Genomic DNA, 20421 nt, shown 5'->3' with positions numbered 1-20421 from the left:
TAACAAAGGAAATGAAGTTGACCAGACAAAACGTGAAATATCTTGGGTTCATACTGTCTGCAGTGAAATAAAAGTCAAAGTAAATTTAGAAATCACTGCTTTCTTTATTTATTTGCATTTTCTATACTGTCCCAACTTTTTCTGATTTGGGGGTTGTATTATGGCTTATATACATTAACATCTGAAGGTATCCTCACCTTTCTAATTAGTTATGTTTCCGTGATTAGTTAGCTACTATGCTTCCATTCTTGATTGATGATTAAGATGGTATTCATAAATACACAGGTGTTTCAAAAAATTTTATATAATTTCACAATCTAATAGCTTTGCCAATTCTCATTCGATTGATCTCAAATTTTAACAGCATGTGTGGAAACCGGTCAGAATTTAATGTATAATGTTTGTTTTTATCTTTTTAGGTATCGAAATGCCAGTCACTGGAAAAGAAAAGGCATTTTGTGTTCGAGTATGCTCGAACACGAGAGAATTCTCTAAAAATGCACCAACTGCAATACAGATTTGCAAAATATAATCCTGAACAGGGCGGCACGGTGGTGTAGTGGTTAGCGCTGTCGCCTCACAGCAAGAAGGTCCGGGTTCGAGCCCCGTGGCCAGCGAGGGCCTTTCTGTGCGGAGTTTGCATGTTCTCCCCATGTCCGCGTGGGTTTCCTCCGGTTTCCCCCACAGTCCAAAGACATGCAGGTTAGGTTAACTGGTGACTCTAAATTGACCGTAAGTGTGAATGTGAATGGTTGTCTGTGTCTGTGTGTCGGCCCTGTGATGACCTGGCGACTTGTCCAGGGTGTACCCCGCCTCTCGCCCGTAGTCAGCTGGGATAGGCTCCAGCTTGCCTGCGACCCTGTAGAACAGGATAAAGCGGCTACAGATAATGAGATGAGATGAATCCTGAACAGAAGGCATTTCAATAAAGCTCTCTTTATTATGTTCAAGTTTCAGTCATTCAGTATGCATTGCTTAATTTTTTTTTAAACAAGCATCAAGTACACAGATGAAGAAAGAAAGACTAAAATGGGAGAGTAATGGTGTTCACAGCGAAGTAACTTGAAAACAAATGAAGCATTACATTAAATAGAACTGGACCCATTGTGAGAAACATTTACAAACTTTAGTCCCACAAACCACACATAATGCATATCTTGCCAAAGTTACACAGTCACACCGAATTCAAACGAAGACACTTCAGATAGCCAGGGTCTAAACCAGATTTTCTGCCACTGTAAAACAACATAGTTTCAGGCAATGAAATAAAAACACACAAACACACAAACATTACCAATTTTATCACATAATGTAAATAAGCTATTGTTAGTGGTGTTTAAATAGCTTTTTCTAGTTGAAAGAGATGCAGATAGAAATAATTTATTTAAAAAAAAAAACAAACACACACAAAATGTTATTTAGGACAAGTGAATAGTTCATAATCCAGATGCTTTTTAAGGCTACAAAGGCAGAATATTTAAAAAGAATATTTAAATTGGACATCAAATTAGAAGAGAGTTAGCCTTTAGACATCATACAATTGACAATTTTTCTCTAAACAGATTATGCTTACACTCACACCAAATACGGTCACCAGTGGGATTTCTCCAGTTTAGTATGAAACAACCTGGAAATGTAGTTATATGGGTCATGTGTTTTGCCAAAAGCAATTGGAAATGGGTCAAAAACCCCCACAAGATAATACAAAAGGGTGTGTATGAAAACAGAAATTGAAAAAGCACTTTCAACTGTTTACTTTCCTTGATGATTCACCCTTCAATAGAGTACGTACACCTAACTACTCAAACAAAACAATGGAGAAAATGCAAAACAATGCCCAGTGACCCGTTTCTCTACAGTGGAAGAAATATTAAAAACATAGCACTGTTGATTTCTCAATTCTGATTAGTCACAAAAATTCATTCACTGATTCCAGACTCCCCATAATTTAATTATTAACAGATTTTTAAAGGGAAAAAAAGAAAGATATATAACAAACAAAACAGGAAGATGTTTATTTAATATTTATGGAAGGAGTCTCCAGTGTCAGTGCTTTGTAATTGACAGAGGTAAGCTGGTAAAGTGAAGGACGTTACACTGTCATTTCTCGGTAACAAGCTGCACTTTATTAACATCTTCACTTCAAGTAAAAGAGGGGAAATGACTGTTTACATCTGATCTAGCGTGTTTTGTGAACTTAAAAGGCAAGCTATACACTGATCAGAAGTAGAACACGTCATGCTTGAATAAGGAAGAATTTTAATTGTTGGCAAACTGCAGTGGTATTAGAGGTATACTCCGGGCATGCCATTAGAGGAAAAATAATCAGCTTCAGAGTCACATTTCATGTAATTTTCATTTTAGAGCACGCGCCATAGTGTTTCGTTCATTTCATAAATATTTATGATGAACTGACATGAAGGATGAACCTCTATATTAGTACTGTATAACATATCCAAATATTATCATCTCTCAGTAATATGTCTCTTATTTTTTATCTGACTTAACTTTAACAGGTAATGAAAAGCAAGATAGTTGGTAAATTAATTTAAAAGATAAGACAAGACAATTAGAAAATCTGATAACTTTTTCTCTATTACCTTTCCCATTTCTACAGTAGTATTCCTGGTCAGTTTTCGAACTCTGTTGGTATTTAGTGCACTCTGATCCTCAATTTGCAAATCAATTTTTTTTCTTTCAGTTTTTGAAACACAAAATATTATTACAGTGACGTAATAATAATAATAACAATAATAATAATAATGTGAAAGGAAGATCTCTGATGTGCATCAGAGATATGTGCAAAGACACAGATGTCATGTGAAGCAGGCCAGAAGTAAGATGTTTCTGCGTCATATTTACATTCTATAGCTATATTTTTGCAGTAACTTGGAAGCTGATATCTTTAAACATATCCTCTTGAAATTCCTCAGAGTAAACTGACTTCTTAGGCCTTTACAAATTTAGGGGGTAGGAATGAATGAGCTGAATCTAGCTAATACAAAATATTTCATCAAGTCCCAGAGTGTTCAGGTCTGAATAGTTTTGCTCATGCAAATTTTCCACAAACTAATTTTACCCCCAAAAATCCGGACAACAGCAGGAATTACTTTGAAACTGTGTCTGTAAGAGTACCGTTGCACCTTCACATGTGTAACTACCTGTCTGTGCATGTAATGTTTGAGCATTTAGCTTAGCAGCTCCAGGTATGTGACGGGCACCTTGCCTTTCTGATTCCCACGCTCTCCGATGAGCCAGTCTGGATCCATGCCTGGGACTGTGTAGACTGTAATGAGCTGAAGAAATAGGAGAGTGACTCAGTCACATATTTTCCTTCTTTCCATAATAGTTTTCCAAAGCAATTCAAATTATTAATAAACAAACAGAGGCATAAAAATGCAGAGCTCACACAAAGCTGTTGTTCTGATGCCTGAAATAGCTGTAAAATATATACGTCAAACAGAAAGGAAATGACCTTGACCCTTTTTGGATCAACTTCAAAATCCAAATCAGTTCGCCAGCTGGTTACAACGATATTTCCATATAAATACTACAAACTTAACCGCTTGTTCCAGAGATGTTACGCCAACATCTCATCATAATGCTGTATCTGCGTACAGACAACATAAATCTCTCTTCAAGCGCCTAGTGGACGAGACAAAGAGCAAACCAGAGGTGAAACTGGCTACAAACACCTCACCGAGACAGCATGAAGGAGGAGAGAAAGAGAAAAAAAAAAAGTTAAGGGACAAAAAGAAAGCCATCCTCTTCTACACAACACCAGACAATGAGATTAGAAAATCATTACTCTTCTATAACTGTAGACTAATAAGTCAAACATTACTAAGTGTACAATTAAATAAGATTGGCTGGCGTTGTGGTATATCAGATATATTCCAATCAGCTAGCATGATACTGAATGAGTCAAAGACGAGTAGCTGAATGAAATATCTCCGATATACCACAAAAAAAGCCGGCTAATATTATTATTGTTATACATAACTTGCACATTCCTTTCAGGTGCTCAATGTGTCTCTCTCTTTCAAAATTCTCTCTAAATCTTCCGTATTTAACGATGCAAACCTGGCAGCCATGTTTGTTTACAAATGGTCACAGTCACTTGCTAGCACGGAAGTTTTACATCTCCGACATGTGACGTCATGTTGTCTTGACAACCATGCAATATCTTGCTTTTGACCACCAACAACTTGCTTACATTTTTCTTGAGAGGAAAAAAAATATGTGCTACATCGCATACTTTGTGAAAAGAGGATCATGAACTTGTTTTTGTTTTAACACAGGTGATTAATTATCTTGGCATGTGTTATTACTTTACGTTAGCTACCGTTTTTCTGTATCGTTGAACTGGTTTCTGGCAGCCAAAACACAGGACCTGGTGGCACACTGGAGCTTTTATTTAACTGGTGAGCTAGCGAATGGATTTCTGAGACGTCCGTCCTTGCGTACAATGTTATAAAAATCACATGATGGTCTATGACAAGTACCTACAGTGGGTAGAAAAGTCTGAGACGACTAGTGAAAATGCTTCTGTTTTCATTATTTTTAAATTTTAATTTAGAAAATATAATCATTTGCTAATATGAATTTAATCACATGATCACCAGTAACCTGAATTTTTTTAACACGACTTCCAGAATTTCTTAATATTCGGTATCTCTCGCTTTTGCTGTAATGCCGGGGCATTCGAGCCGACATGGACTCCACTAGTGTGTAAAATCTGTAGATTCGCGTCCTATCAAATCCAGAACATGCTTTAATGGAATGGATAAGACTCGAGGAGAAAGTGACCTTCTGTACAAAGCAGTTAACATCATCTATATCACAAATTTGCTTATTTCAATACTGTTAGGATTTAAAGCCATGATTTAAGTTAGTTTTATAGCTGCAGAATATGATTTAGGATTGTTAGATTTAACCAGTCTCTCCAGTGTTGAATTTGAAATTGAAATGATTGAATGTTAGATTTAATGTTAGATTTAAAGCTGCATTAAGTGATTTAAGTTAGTTTTGTAGTTTTAGAATGCAGAATGTAATTTAGGATTGTTAAGACTTTATGATTTTAATATTTAACTTCTTAGATCCTTTGTTGACTGTTCCTGTGTGGCTTCCTGTAAAAGTTACTGTGACCTTCTTCCAGTGGAGAAGACACTTCTTTGCTAAGACTAAACATAGTAGAATTGTCATAAAAACATCTCGGGCTTTGAAGTGCGTAAATGCTGAGTTGCTGAGTTGTTAAAAAAAAATATCCGTTGATATGAAATGTATATAAAGGATTGCTCAAGGTTTCACTTATATTGATGGAATTAAGGTGTGATTTACTGACTTGGCACAAGATATCAACACATTCACATACGCACACACATCCTACCCCCACCCCTCTACACATACACATTCACACGCACACATTCATGCACACACACATATTCATGCACACACACACACACGACAGACACACACACCTGCCTTTTAGAGAGATAAACAGACATTTGTTATGATTGTAATTTGTTAAAAAAGGGTTTTTTTTAATGCTGTATCTTTGGTGAAAGGACTGTGAATAAACGGCCAATCTGTCAAGCCAATCTCTGGTTTTCTGGTCTGTTTTTTTCGTGTTGTTTTCGCTCCAGAATTCTGCAGGTGGCACGAGGGCAATGGTCTCGAGAAGTTGACCGTTCCGGCTGGAGGAACCTTTACAATTACATTTAAAAGAGAGACCTAGAAATAGTGCAGAATCATGAATATTAAATATTCAAGACATTGAAAATTTAAATAATATTGGCTGGCTTTGAGTGGTATATCCGATATATACCATTCAGCTAGCATGATCTTGAACGAGTCAAAGACGAGTTCAGTATCATGCTAGCTGAATGGAACATACCTTATATACCATGGAAAAAGCCATTATTATTATTATTACACATTCGATGGAACAATTAAAACAAGAAAACTCTCTCATTGGATATTTGCATCAGCTCGGACATGTGACGTCACGTTTTGACAACCGTGCAAAATCGTAAACCATATTCTTTCGCCATTGGGTAGAGTGACGTAATACATGTAGGATAAGCGATATGCTAACAATATTGCATGCTATCAAACCAAATGAATGAAACCCGCTAGAAGGGAATAGAACACATTTTTATTCCATCGAAAGTGTCCCGTATGTATAATAATAATACATACAAGTGTACTGAAAGGATGTTCAGTATAAACATTGTGACTAAGAGCCCTGGGAGCCCAGGAAAGTCTTTATGATTACACTTGCAGTTTTGTATCTACAAGTCTACCGCATCCAGGTGAGATTATCCAGTGAAGCAAGGATGAAACTTGATCACAAATGGTTCTTGGAAAGTGCAAACGCATGGAGAATGTCCATGTGGGATCATGTTCAGCATTATGAGATTTGCAAAGATCACAGCAGTTTCAAATCTTGTCAAACCTCCTTGTTTGCTGATACCCAGTCTGTAAATCACCATGTTGTTTTATGTTTTTCGAAAGCCATCTGCTTTATCTGAAGCATCTAAGCTCCAGGTGTGTGTCTGTGCATGTATATATGTGTGTGTGTACTGTATGCAGGTCTGACTGCTCTGCCTTGCTTGCGTCAATGCTGTGTTGAGAATTTTTTTTGTACCAATTATTTTGTTTAGGTGAAACATTTCAGACTGAAGACACGCATACACAGGCTATGCAAACACTGAGCCCACCTCGTCAGCTAGCAGCGAGAGTTCGCTTGTGTCTGCAGCATCGTAGTCATACAGCACTTTGGCCTTGCGTGTTCCAGTGGCTGGAGGCTTCACCTCCTCAATTTTCAGTGTGTCCAGAGAGCTGGATGAGGCAGCGGGAGGGGAGACCCCAGGCGCAGCAGCACTGGAGACAGTAGAGGAAGTGGAAATCGCTGATGCCGAGGGGTTGGCAGCAAAGGCATTGGGAAACCTAGCCAAAAAGAACCACAGAACTGCAAATATTAAAGTAGCATGTGTAAACCTGTTAAAACATCTCACCCTCCTTCATGATCATCTTTGATAGACAGCGAGGGAGGCCGACCTGAGCATGCAAAGCAGCTCAGATCACCGCGCTCATTTTAATGACCATTCTCGCGGATACTACTCTGCATGCTCAGCTCAGCCGATCTTCTTAAACATATTGTTGAAAACATCTTAAAACAGAAATCTCAGCACGAGTACTTCATTGCAAGTAGCACACAGCAACAACAAGCATAAACAGAGCTAAATAAAATGCTCCATGATTGCTTAATACTCAGTAGATCACTCAATTTAGTATCGGTATCAGGTTTGGCAAGCACCCAAAAATGTGGTTTGGGGGGGGGGGGGGGGGGGGGAGATTCGCCCATGCAACTCTAGAGTTGTTGGTCATGCTCTTCAAAAGCATGGCATTGTACTACACAAAAAAAAAACCAAAAAAAAAAAAAAACACAACACCTGAATACTAAGAATTAGCATGCATCAATTAATTTCCACTGTACACCTTTATGTAGCAGTGTATTCTGAGTCACAGAAACGCAGCATTGTTTTTTTTAAGCAAATGCGTCATGAATTATTCTGGTGCTGCATTTTCAAGAAAGGAAAATCACTTACGTATCTCCATTTGCACTGAAAGCCCAAAGGAAGGGAGAGAGAGGGAATCAATCGTTTCAGTCAGACCACAGTCAGTCATATTCCACATTTTAAAATTATCCCATAATATAAATAAAACGGTCCCAGGTCACTGGACATGTAGTGTCAAATATAACAATTTAGTTTTATAGAAATATATAATCCTTGACTTAAGGATTTCCTTTAAAAAGGTCACATATAAGGAATCTAGGCATGGCACAATGGAATGAAGTAAACTATTAATTTTTTTTTTTTGGAATCACTCATTCAGCATTGTAGGTGTGCGCTACTGGAGTTCAATCAAGAGCAGTAAAACGTAAAAGCTGATGCAGGGTTTCTGCTGGTGCTCGTCACGCTAGTCGTTGACATACATAACATGTCCATGACAAAGAGAAAATTACTAGCAGCTGTTGGCACAGTGATGAACGTAGGTCATAATTATCATAAGTCATCTTTTATAAAAATTCCTCCACAAATCTTTATTTGCCGAAATCCAACCCCAGTGAAGAGACGGTGGGAAGTCAGAACGTAAAAACAACGAGCATGTGCTTGTGACCAATACAAATTGACTACACATAATGACCAAATTAGCACCAAGCTTTTGATCAACTGTAGTGCGTTTTAAATCGGCCTGGTGTGGTGGTGTAATTATCTCTGCGTGAATCAAACAATGGTGCAGTCTAAGCTGGTGAAGGTTTTTGGGCTTCTTCAAGCACTGAAGATGATTTCAGGGCTGAAACAGCCACGGGGAGGCACACTCAGAGCCCCTACCGTCCCTGAGCACATTGGACAGTGTCAATAATACAGGGGTTAGCTCAAAATAAATAAATCAAAACACCCGCCAAAGTGAAAGTGCTGTCAGCTGCAGAAAGCTCTGAAGGGAGCTACATTTCAGGTGGCATGCCGTGTTGAGTTCCTGTGGCCAACACTGTGGCATCATTAGGCCCCATCACTCAGGCTATAGCCCCTGGGTATGTTCACCCTCTAAATAAATAAATAAATAAATAAATAAAGTGAGAGATTAATACGAAACAACTGACTAGGATGTCATCTGGGGTTTTGAATGTTGTAATATAATTATGTAGCTTAGAATGGTGTGTCAATGTGGTCCTAAAGGAGAGATGTGAGTGAGAAATATATACATGTATACACACACACACACACACACACACACACAAAAAAAAAACCCCGATTGCAAAGAAGTTGGGACAAAGTACAAATTGTAAATAAAAATGGAATGCAATGATGTGGAAGTTTCAAAATTCCATATTTTATTCAGAATAGAACAGATGACGTATCAAATGTTTACACTGAGAAAATGTATCATTTAAAGAGAAAAATTAGGTGATTTTAAATTTCATGACAACACCACATCTCAAAAAAGTTGGGACAAGGCCAAGTTTACCACTGTGAGACATCCCCTTTTCTCTTTACAACAGTCTGTAAACGTCTGGGGACTGAGGAGACAAGTTGCTCAAGTTTAGGGACAGGAATGTTAACCCATTCTTGTCTAATGTAGGATTCTAGTTGCTCAACTGTCTTGGGTCTTTTTTGTCGTATCTTCCGTTTTATTATGCGCCAAATGTTTTCTATGGGTGAAAGATCTGGACTGCAGGCTGGCCAGTTCAGTACCCGGACCCTTCTTCTACGCAGCCATGATGCTGTAATTGATGCAGTATGTGGTTTGGCATTGTCATGTTGGAAAATGCAAGGTCTTCCCTGAAAGAGACATCGTCTGGATGGGAGTATATGTTGCTCTAGAACCTGGATATACCTTTCAGCATTGATGGTGTCTTTCCAGATGTGTAAGCTGCCCGTGCCACACGCACTAATGCAACCCCATACCATCAGAGATGCAGGCTTCTGAACTGAGCACTGATAACAACTTGGGTCGTCCTTCTCCTCTTTAGTCCGAATGACACGGCGTCCCTGATTTCCATAAAGAACTTCAAATTTTGATTCGTCTGACCACAGAACAGTTTTCCACTTTGCCACAGTCCATTTTAAATGAGCCTTGGCCCAGAGAAGACGTCTGCGCTTCTGGATTGTGTTTAGATACGGCGGCTTCTTTGAACTATAGAGTTTTAGCTGGCAACGGCGGATGGCACGGTGAATTGTGTTCACAGATAATGTTCTCTGGAAATATTCCTGAGCCCATTTTGTGATTTCCAATACAGAAGCATGCCTGTATGTGATGCAGTGCCGTTTAAGGGCCCGAAGATCACGGGCACCCAGTGTGGTTTTCCGGCCTTGACCCTTAAGCACAGAGATTCTTCCAGATTCTCTGAATCTTTTGATGATATTATGCACTGTAGATCATGATATGTTCAAACTCTTTGCAATTCCAGCCTCTTATTGCCCCTGTCCCAACTTTTTTGAGATGTGTTGCTGTCATGAAATTTCAAATGAGCCAATATTTGGCATGAAATTTCAAAATGTCTCACTTTCGACATTTGATATGTTGTCTATGTTCTATTGTGAATACAATATCAGTTTTTGAGATTTGTAAATTATTGCATTCCGTTTTTATTTACAATTTGTACTTTGTCCCAACTTTTTTGGAATTGGGGTTGTATATATACATACACACATTTAACTGATTATTCATTTTACGAATGATATTTAATAGTCAATTGACATGCCTCAGTTTCCTGAGACATTACGGGTGTTAATAATAATAATGATAATGAGACCGAAACTATCATTATTATTATTAACACCCGTAATGTCTCAGGAAACTGAGGCATGTCAATTGACTATTAAATAAACCCTATCGAGCTAGTTGTCGAGCTACTTCCGGAAGTGATGAGTGACGAGACCACAAGCGGGAAACACAACAGCCTCGGTCGGCATGACAACGAATCATGACAACGGCATGAATCTTTTCTTTTTGTGGCATTGTTTGCACTGTGGGCGGCACGGTGGTGTAGTGGTTAGCGCTGTCGCCTCACAGCAAGAAGGTCCTGGGTTCGAGCCCTGGGGCCGGCGAGGGCCTTTCTGTGTGGAGTTTGCATGTTCTCCCCGTGTCCGCGTGGGTTTCCTCCGGGTGCTCCGGTTTCCCCCACAGTCCAAAGACATGCAGGTTAGGTTAACTGGTGACTCTAAATTGACCGTAGGTGTGAATGTGAGTGTGAATGGTTGTCTGTGTCTATGTGTCAGCCCTGTGATGACCTGGCGACTTGTCCAGGGTGTACCCCGCCTTTCGCCCGTAGTCAGCTGGGATAGGCTCCAGCTTGCCTGCGACCCTGTAGAAGGATAAAGCGGCTAGAGATAATGAGATGAGAATGAATGAGACCGAAACTGAAGTGAAGACAAATTTAAAAACAACAGTGCAAAAATCAGTAATAATGTTGTCAATCTTTGAATGTGTGTGGGTGATATTTCTTGTAAAGTTAGATACAACTTCCCCAACCTGTTTTTGATAATCTTCCTTAAAAATAAAATTACAAAATACAAGCCCCAGGAAAATGTGACTCAGCCCCTAGTCTTTTCAATAGCTGGAAACACCCTTGGTGAACCTGTGATGTAAACCGTGGTGTAATTCTGTATTCAGTTGAGGGAGGTTTGGGAAAGTGTGAAAACCATCACTGAGTCATTGGGAGAGGGGGGATTCGGATTCCTTCACTGTTGATTGTTCCAAGACTCTTCTCGACTCTGTTCTATTGAGGTTTTTCACCCACGTGACCAAGTCATGTGATGCATCGTTAGGCTGCCATTTTGGACGTCACGGCTCGAATCAGTTTGAATGCGAGGAAGGTGACAAACGAAAAACATAAAAGAAAAAGGAGCGAGATGCAGAAAACACCTTCACTATCCAGCGACGTAGGGCATTTGTACATAAGAGTGGTTTGAACAGAACCAAACTTCACTTTACTGCATTGCCTAATACATGGGAGCAAGTCGGAGCGCGCTGCTTAATTTGAGGGGGAGCAAGCCGGAGCGCGCTCCGGAACCTCGGCCGGAGCACTCCGGGAGCAAGCCGGAGCGCACTGCTTAATTTGAGGGGGAGCAAGCCGGAGCGCGCTCTGGCAGCTATTTACACTGGATCCGGTGCCTGTAACACTTTTTTTTCAAGCTGGTTTTCCCTCTCTGTCTGCAGCGTTAGTATGTAGCTTGACCTTCAAAATGGCGGACACCGGGGCGTCACGTGACCCTGTGACGTCAGGTGAAAAACCTCAATTGTAAATCAAGTTGCGTTGAATTAAAAGCCAAAGGGAGGCCTATTACCTTCTGAATAATTCCCTACTAAAATAACCTTCAGTAAGCTAAACTAAAAGAGGTTTATTTTGGCCTGATGCTGCACAGGGTGGCCAAAATCAATTCTCTCTTATTAGAGGCTGGACTGGAGCCCAAATTTTATATGTAATGGAGAGGTCTAGCTGTATCTGTATAAATATTTGAATTGTACCAGTTTGGTTGGTATAAACCATGGACATTATTTGTCAGATTTACAGTATGGTCCAATTTCACTTTGGTTTGTATGTCCTGCATACGGAGGCTTAGTAGTGTAATGCAGCAGGTATAACTCAAAATCCATAATCTGAGCATCTAGTATGAAAATCTGGTGGACTGACACACATATGCTTTTGAACTTAATGCCAGCAACATGTTTCAATAAAGTTGGGACAGAAGAAAAAAAAAGGGGGGGGGGACTGTCAGAACACCTGGTGGAACATCTCACAACTAATTAGATTAACTGGCAAAGGTTCAGGAACATAATTACGTATAAAAAGAGCATCCCAGAGAAGCGGAGTCTCTCCTGGTACGTTCACACCAAAGGCAGCAAGAGCATTAAAATTCACTCTGGCTTCTCTACTAATGACGCTGGCAAGTCTATGGACGCTCTGTAACATAAGTGAAATGCGCAACTACAAGTTTATTCAGAATGCTTCATCTTGCAAAATTTATTTAAAAGGGGAAGCAAAGCAAACAGACATGTCAACTGGCATCTTGTAGGGTAGAATGAAATCTTAAACGCGAAGGTAAGAAATTGATCGATGAAGGAAAATAATGAACAATTATGATGCATGTTTGGAAACAAAAACAATTAAACTAATAAGCCATTTGTGTGGTGTCTTTTGTATTGAAAGACATGCTGTTGATGTCCCTGTATGCAAACAGGGACACATCATAAATAAATGGGGAAACCCACCACCATAATTATTAATGTCTCCTCCATTGTACATGAGAGTGGTTTGAACAGAACCAAACTTCACTTTACTGCATTGCCTAATGCATGGGTGCAAGTATAAAATTTTCAAAAACCTGAAAAGTCTGACAAGGTCAGACATGCATGGCGCAGCCATGCAGGGAGGGTGGGGGGTGAGCCCCCCCTTAGGGCTCGGAAAAAAAATTAAATTACAAGTTTTTCAGAACCGAAAAAAACGGAGCTTCCGGCACATGCCACAAAACTTACACCCATGCTAATATACTTTAGAGCAGAACGCTTTTAAATTCCAATTGGTTGCCGCCGAACTGCGTCATCTCTCATTACCATAAAGGTGCTTTCAGCTTTATTCTGATGCTCCCACCGCCCAAGACATGCTGCCAACAGTCATGCTGCTACTTGCCACCAAGAGACACAGGCTCACATAGAAAAATAAAACGGCTTCTAGTCATTTTGACACTTTTCATCGTGCTTCGTGTGAATGCAGGGTCAAAAGTAAAGATGGAGAGTGGTTCACCACTCTATGAAAGACTGCATGGGCTAATAATGCAACAACAACATTATTCCTCAATGTAAATTTGCAAAGAATTTGGGGATATAACCTTATATATGGTTTTAAAAAAATCATTAAAAGATTCAGAGAATGTGGAGAAATATCTTTACACAAGGGATCAGGCCCAAAACTAAAACAAACAATGGATGCCTGTGATCTTCAGGCCATCAGATAACACTGCATTAAAAAGAAACATGATTCTGTACTCGAAATCGCTGCATGGGCTCAAGAACACTTCAGAAAACCAATGTCTGTGAACTGAGTTTGCCACTCCATCCACAAAAACGAGTTAAAATTCGACCATGCAAAGAAGAAACCATACATAAAACAATATCCAGAAACACCGCTGCCTTTCCCGGGCCCCGAGCTCATATACGATGGACTGAGGCGAAGTGCAAAACCGTCCTGTGGTCTGATGAATCTCATCTCATTATCTCTAGCCGCTTTATCCTATTCTACAGGGTAGCAGGCAAGCTGGAGCCTATCCCAGCTGACTACGGGAGAAAGGCGGGGTACACCCTGGACAAGTCGCCAGGTCATCACAGGGCTGACATACAGACACAGACAACCATTCACACCTACGGTCAATTTAGAGTCACCAGTTAACCTAACCTGCATGTCTTTGGACTGTGGGGGAAACCGGAGCACCCGGAGGAAACCCATGCAGACACGAGGAGAACATGCAAACTCCGCACAGAAAGGCCCTCGCTGGCCACGGGGCTTGAACCTGGACCTTCTTGCTGTGAGGCGACAGCGCTAACCACTACACCACCGTGCCACCGTCTGATGAATCAAAATTTGAAATTCTTTTTGGAAACCATGGGCACCATGTCCTCCGGGCTAAAGAGGAGATGGACCACCTGGCTTGTCATTAGTACACAATTGGACACTCAACACCACACAGCTGGTTAGAAAGGCTCAACAGCAGCTATACTTTCTGAGGAGGCTGAGGAAGTTTGGCATGTCACCCAAGATCCTCAGCAACTTCTACAGCTGCGTGATTGAGAGCAACCTGACCAACTGCATCACTGTGTGGTACAGCAGCACTACAGCTATGGACCGCAAACTCCTGCAGAGGGTGGTGAAGGCTGCTAAGAGGATCACCAGAACTCCACTGCCCTCTCTGCAGAGCATCTACCAACGCAGAGTCCACAGGAGAGCTGCCTCCATCCTCAAGGACCCCACCCACCCCCAGCACGGACTGTTCACACTTCTACCCTCAGGCTGGAGGTACAGAAGTGTGAAATGTAAAACTGTCAGACTAAAGAACTCTCTCTTTCCCACCGCCATCAAACTCCTGAACAGCTGACAGGAGTCTATAACCATGGACTACCTCCCTGTAAACTGTCCTTGACTGTTTACATTTGTTTGCACATTACTGCCCTTTTTGCGGACGTTCCTTGACTGTTTACATCTGGTTAAATTGTTTGCACATATTTGCACATTACTGACATTTTGCTGCTGTTTCCTGTTGTTTGCACATTCACACATTACTGCCCTTCTGCTGCTACGTCAGATCATTGCCTTATTGTTTTGTATTACACTACCTATTTTGCACTACATTTACCTTTTTCCCCCTATACTGGGTGTTTTGTTTTTGTTGATTTTTGCTTTCTTTGCTTTTATTTTTGCACTATAATGCCTTTTTCTTCTTCCGCCTATTTATTTATTTGTAATTGGCATTCATGGTGGACAGCAAACTAAGAATTTCATTGTGCAAGTGGACATGTCCTAACTGTGCATATGACAAACACTCTGAATCTTGAAAAGCCAGCATCTGTGATGGTATGGGGTGCATCAGTGCATATGACATGGGTACCTTGCACATCTGGGAAGGAATCATTAATACTGAATGATATATACAGATTTTGAATCAACATGCGACCATTCAGACATCATCTTTTTCAGGAAATGCCTTGCTTATTTCAACAGGGCAATGCCAGACCACATTCTGCATGCATTATAGCTGCACGGCTCCGTAGTAAGAGAGTCCGGGTGCTAAACTGGCCTGCCTGCAGTCCAGACCAGTCTCCCATTGAAAACATTCAGTGCAGCATGAAACACAAAATAAAACAAAGGAGACCCCGAACCATTGAGGAAGTGAAATCATACATCAAGCAAGAATGGGACACTTCACTTTCAAAACCACAGCAACTGGTCTCCTCAGTTCCCAAACATTTAGTGTGTTGTTAAAATTAGAGGTGATGCAACACAGTGGTAAACATGCCCCGTCTCTCTTTTTTTTTTTTTTTAAATATGTTGCTGGCATCAAATTCAAAATGGGCATATGTTTTTCAAAAACAATAAAATATCAGTTACAACATTTGATATTTTTTCTTTGTGCAACATGGACTTCCTGGGAAGAGACATCACCTTTTCAGTTACATAAAGTGTTTTCATGGTTTGCAAGTCATCACATTCTGTTGATCTTTTACACAGCAGCCAGGTTTTTTTTTTTTTTTTTTTTGAAACAGTGTTTCAAAATGATTTGGATTCCACTGAACTATTCTCAGATGGTGCACATTAACAGGCTGCACAGATGTACTTTTCCATTGCTCAGCTTTGCTTTAAAACGACTTTGCTCTAACACTACTGCATTTAGCTCCCTTAAATGACCACAAAATTCCAAGAGTAATATTTACCATGAATGTCTATATACAGACACAGTCACGTACAAATTTTACAAATCCTTAGGACAAAATGAAGAATATAAAGTTAACAAAACATTTAGTGTGCTAGGCTAGGATTCACAAATGCTTCTCGGTCATCCTAGGCAACAAATGGCCAAATATAAAGTGTTCAAGAAAACAAAATGATGGTGTAAAAGTTTGCATTTCCCTTGTTGAATAATGCTTTCAGATACTCTCAGTTGTAATATTCCCATATCCCTACATCTGCACAATCGGATTCCTGTAGATGTAGAGCTGCACAAACTTCTTAATGTATCTGTTCATACACTTTAGAGATCAGACCTGGTGATTAGGAGGGTCAGAATAAAACTTCTTGGTTTTCACTTCCAAATATGGCTTGTACTGTATAACCATGTGTGTGTTGGATTGTTGGCTTTTTTACAGAAAACTCCCAAACATCTGTGGGTACAGATCTCATCCTTTAGCCACAGTACATGCATATTTGTACAAACCCTATTCCCAGAAAAAACAAGATACTTTCCAAAATACAATAAAAAGTTTGTGGTTTGTTAATTCACATGAACCTTTATTTAACTGACAAAAAGTACGAATAAAATATTTTCGATAGTTTTACTGACCAACTTAAAACTAAGTTAAACGAAGTTAGAATTTGATACCTGCAACACTCTGAGGATACTAACTGTTTGTTTTATAATCTGAATTTTTGTCCATTCTTGCGGAATACAAGACTTCAGCTGATCAACAGTCCGTGGCCACCGTTGTCTGATTCTCCTCTTTGTGATGCCACATGCATTCTGAATAGGAGACAGATTTGGACTGGCAGCAGGCCAGTTAAGCACATGCACTCTGTCTATGAAGCCATGCTTCTGTAGCCTGTGCACAATGAGGCCTAGCATTGTCCTGCTGAAATGAGCATGAACTTCCTGGGAAGAAACATCGCCTTGATGGCAACATGCATCTCTCTAAAATCCTAACATACGCCTCCACATCAATGATACATTCACACACATGCAACTTGCCCATGCTGTGGGCTCTGATTCCCCCCCCCCATACCATCACAGATGCTGGCTTTTGCACCTTTCACTGATGATAAACTGGATGGTCGTGTTCACCTTTGACACCGAAAACTCGACATCCGGTTTCCCTGAAAACAAGCTGAAATGCAGACTCATCTGACCACAGCATAGGTTTCCACTGTCTTTCAGTCCATCTGGGCCTGAGTTCAGGCCCAGAAAACTTGGTGGCATTTCTGCATAGAATTGATGAATGGCTTCCTCCTTGCATAATACAGTTTCAGGTTGCATTACAGGATGCAGCAGTGGACTCTTAAGTAACAACAAAGTTTTTCTCTCCGTGCTTCCACGGAAGGCGGTCACATTTTCTGCTCTCCCTCTCCCTCCTTTTTTCCCTGCTTGTGCTTCTGTGTCTTGTCTCGTCTGCTGTACTTATTCCTCACATTCCTTCTCTAACTTTTCTGCGGTCGCCATTTTTACCCCCAGTGTGACAAGCGGGTGCGTGACCAGCGCCTTCATGGCTGCAGAAACGGACGGCTGCTTGCTTGCGCTGGATTACCTCCTCCCCCCCTTACCCCCTATTCCCCCCTCAAGTCCCGTGTTTAAAGTGTACTTGTGTTGTTGTGTGCTTATGTGCAAAGGTTTTTTTAAAATGTTCCCACACTGTATTCCTGACAGGAACATAGTGGGGGGGGGGGGGGGGGGGGGGGTGTTCTTTTTTCCTTATCTCTCCTCATGTTGTGTTTCCTTTTTATCTTCATCCGTCTTCCTGTCCTGTCTACCCTATGTCAATTGTATGTTGTACAGTGGTGCTTGAAAGTTTGTGAACCCTTTAGAATTTTCTATATTTCTGCATAAATATGACCTAAAACACCATCAGATTTTCACACAAGTCCTAAAAGTAGATAAAGAGAACCCAGTTAAACAAATGAGACAAAAATATTATACTTGGTCATTTATTTATTGAGGAAAACGATCCAATATTACATATCTGTGAGTGGCAAAAGTACGCGAACCTTTGCTTTCAGTATCTGGTATGACCCCCTTGTGCAGCAATAACTGCAACTAAACGTTTCCGGTAACTGTTGATCAGTCCTGCACACCAGCTTGGAGGAATTTTAGCCCATTTCTCCACACAGAACAGCTTCAACTCTGGGATGTTGGTGGGTTTCCTCACATGAACTGCTCACTTCAGGTCCTTCCACAACATTTCGATTGGATTAAGGTCAGGACTTTGACTTGGCCATTCCAAAACATTAACTTTATTCTTCTTTAACCATTCTTTGATAGAACAACTTGTGTGCTTAGGGTTGTTGTCTTGTTGCAAGACCCACCTTCTCTTGAGATTCAGTTCATGGACAGATGTCCTAACATTTTCCTTTAGAATTCGCTGGTATAATTCAGAATTCATTGTTCCATCAATGATGGCAAGCCGTCCTGGCTCAGATGCAGCAAAACAGGCCCAAACCATGGTACTACCACCACCATGTTTCACAGATGGGATAAGGTTCTTAAGCTGGAATGCAGTGTTTTCCTTTCTCCAAACATAATGCTTCTCATTTAAACCAAAAAGTTCTATTTTGGTTTCATCCATCCACAAAACATTTTTTCCAGTAGCCTTCTGGCTTGTCCACATGATCTTTAGCAAACTGCAAATGAGCAGCAATGTTCTTTTTGGAGAGCAGTGGCTTTCTCCTTGCAACCCTGCCATGCACACCATTGTTGTTCAGTGTTCTCCTGATGGTGGACTCATGAACATTAACATTAGCCAATGTGAGAGAGGCCTTCAGTTGCTTAGAAGTTACCCTGGGGTCCTTTGTGACCTCGCCGACTATTACACGCCTTGCTCTTGGAGTGATCTTTGTTGGTCGACCACTCCTGGGGAGGGTAACAATGGTCTTGAATTTCCTCCATTTGTACACAATCTGTCTGACTGTGGATTGGTGGAGTCCAAACTCTTTAGAGATGGTTTTGTAACCTTTTCCAGCCTGATGAGCATCAACAATGCTTTTTCTGAGGTCCTCAGAAATCTCCTTTGTTCGTGCCATGATACACTTCCACAAACATGTGTTGTGAAGATCAGACTTTGATAGATCCCTGTTCTTTAAATAAAACAGGGTGCCCACTCACACCTGATTGTCATCCTATTGATTGAAAACACCTGACTCTAATTTCATCTTCAAATTAACTGCTAATCCTAGAGGTTCACATCCTTTTGCCACTCACAGATATGTAATATTGGATCATTTTCCTCAATAAATAAATGACCAAGTATAATATTTTTGTCTCATTTGTTTAACTGGGTTCTCTTTATCTACTTTTAGGACTTGTGTGAAAATCTGATGATGTTTTAGGTCATATTTATGCAAAAATATAAAAAATTCTAAAGGGTTCACAAACTTTCAAGCACCACTGTATATTTACAGACAGGCTGACGGCTAATTTCGCTGGTACATGTGACTAGTGACAATAAAGGGCATCATCAACAGTTTTCTGAATTACTCCCGAGCCCATGTGGCTATATTTGTCACATTAGCATGATGGTTTATCAGGCAGTGTGGCCTGAGGGCTCGAAGGTCACGCACATTTAACAGTAGCTTCCTACTTTGCCTTTATGCACTGAGATGTCTCTGAATTGCCTGGATCTTTTCACAATATTATGTACTGTAGGTTTTGAAAGACCTAAAATATTGCACTGAGAAATGCTCTTTATGAATTGACTAACAATTCTCTCACGAATTTTGGCACAAAGAAGTGAACCACGACCCATCTTTGCTTGCAAAGGCTGAGCCTTTGTTGCATGCTCCTTTTAGACTAAATCATGTTACCAATTAACCTGCTTATTGTTGAATCTTCCCAAATGGTGGTATAGAGATATATATCCTATCAACTTTCCAGTCTTATTTTGCCTCTGTTCCAATTTTTTTTAGCGTGTTGCAGGCATCAAATTTTAACTGCGTTTATACAAAATCCAATTAAGTTGATCAGTAAAACTATTGAAAAACTTGTCTTCATACTTTTGTCAGTTAAATAAAGGTTCACTTGAATTAACAAACCACAGATTTTTGTTTTTAAACTACATATTGGAAAATATCCCAACTTTTGTGGAAACGGGGTTTGTACATAGCAAGGTACATAGTCCAGCGAGGATAATGTCCTTGCTCTTCATCCGAACTGTGCCAAGTGAAGTTAATGTGCTAAGCTGTTGGCACTTATGCTGACACTCACCTGCTGAGCTCCTTCTGAAGATCCTGCATGTGCTTGTGACACTGGGCATAGTAAGCTGCCTGGGCCTCCACAAATTCATGCAGGCACCGTAAGTGATTTACCTGATTAGACAGGATAAGGGAACATCTTATTTGACACATGCATTTTATTCATTCCTGTTGTCACTTAACAACTTGTG

At 40.3% G+C, this 20421-nt stretch overlaps 1 protein-coding gene across 6 annotated transcripts in view; it reads right to left on the bottom strand.

The window, feature by feature from the left end:
* Positions 1-920: 920 nt before the first annotated feature.
* Positions 921-20421, bottom strand: part of sh3glb2b (SH3-domain GRB2-like endophilin B2b) — a 123331-nt gene continuing 103830 nt past the window's right edge. For 4 of the 6 annotated variants that reach the window (XM_060912886.1, XM_060912889.1, XM_060912890.1 and 1 more), the window contains 4 exons: positions 20244-20344; positions 7614-7628; positions 6723-6951; positions 921-3296 (listed from right to left, as the gene is read on the bottom strand). In XM_060912886.1, coding sequence (XP_060768869.1) covers positions 3189-3296; positions 6723-6951; positions 7614-7628; positions 20244-20344 — 453 coding nt within the window. In that variant the 3' untranslated portion in view covers positions 921-3188. The remainder of the gene's footprint in view (positions 3297-6722; positions 6952-7613; positions 7629-20243; positions 20345-20421) is intronic. The other 2 variants (XM_060912887.1, XM_060912892.1) reach the window with 1 other exon arrangement.

Source organism: Neoarius graeffei, chromosome 28 (assembly GCF_027579695.1).
Source record: "Neoarius graeffei isolate fNeoGra1 chromosome 28, fNeoGra1.pri, whole genome shotgun sequence".
NCBI classification, from domain to species: domain Eukaryota; kingdom Metazoa; phylum Chordata; class Actinopteri; order Siluriformes; family Ariidae; genus Neoarius; species Neoarius graeffei.
Note: the sequence above shows the minus strand (reverse complement) of the source record. Positions and strands in the feature narration are given on the sequence as shown.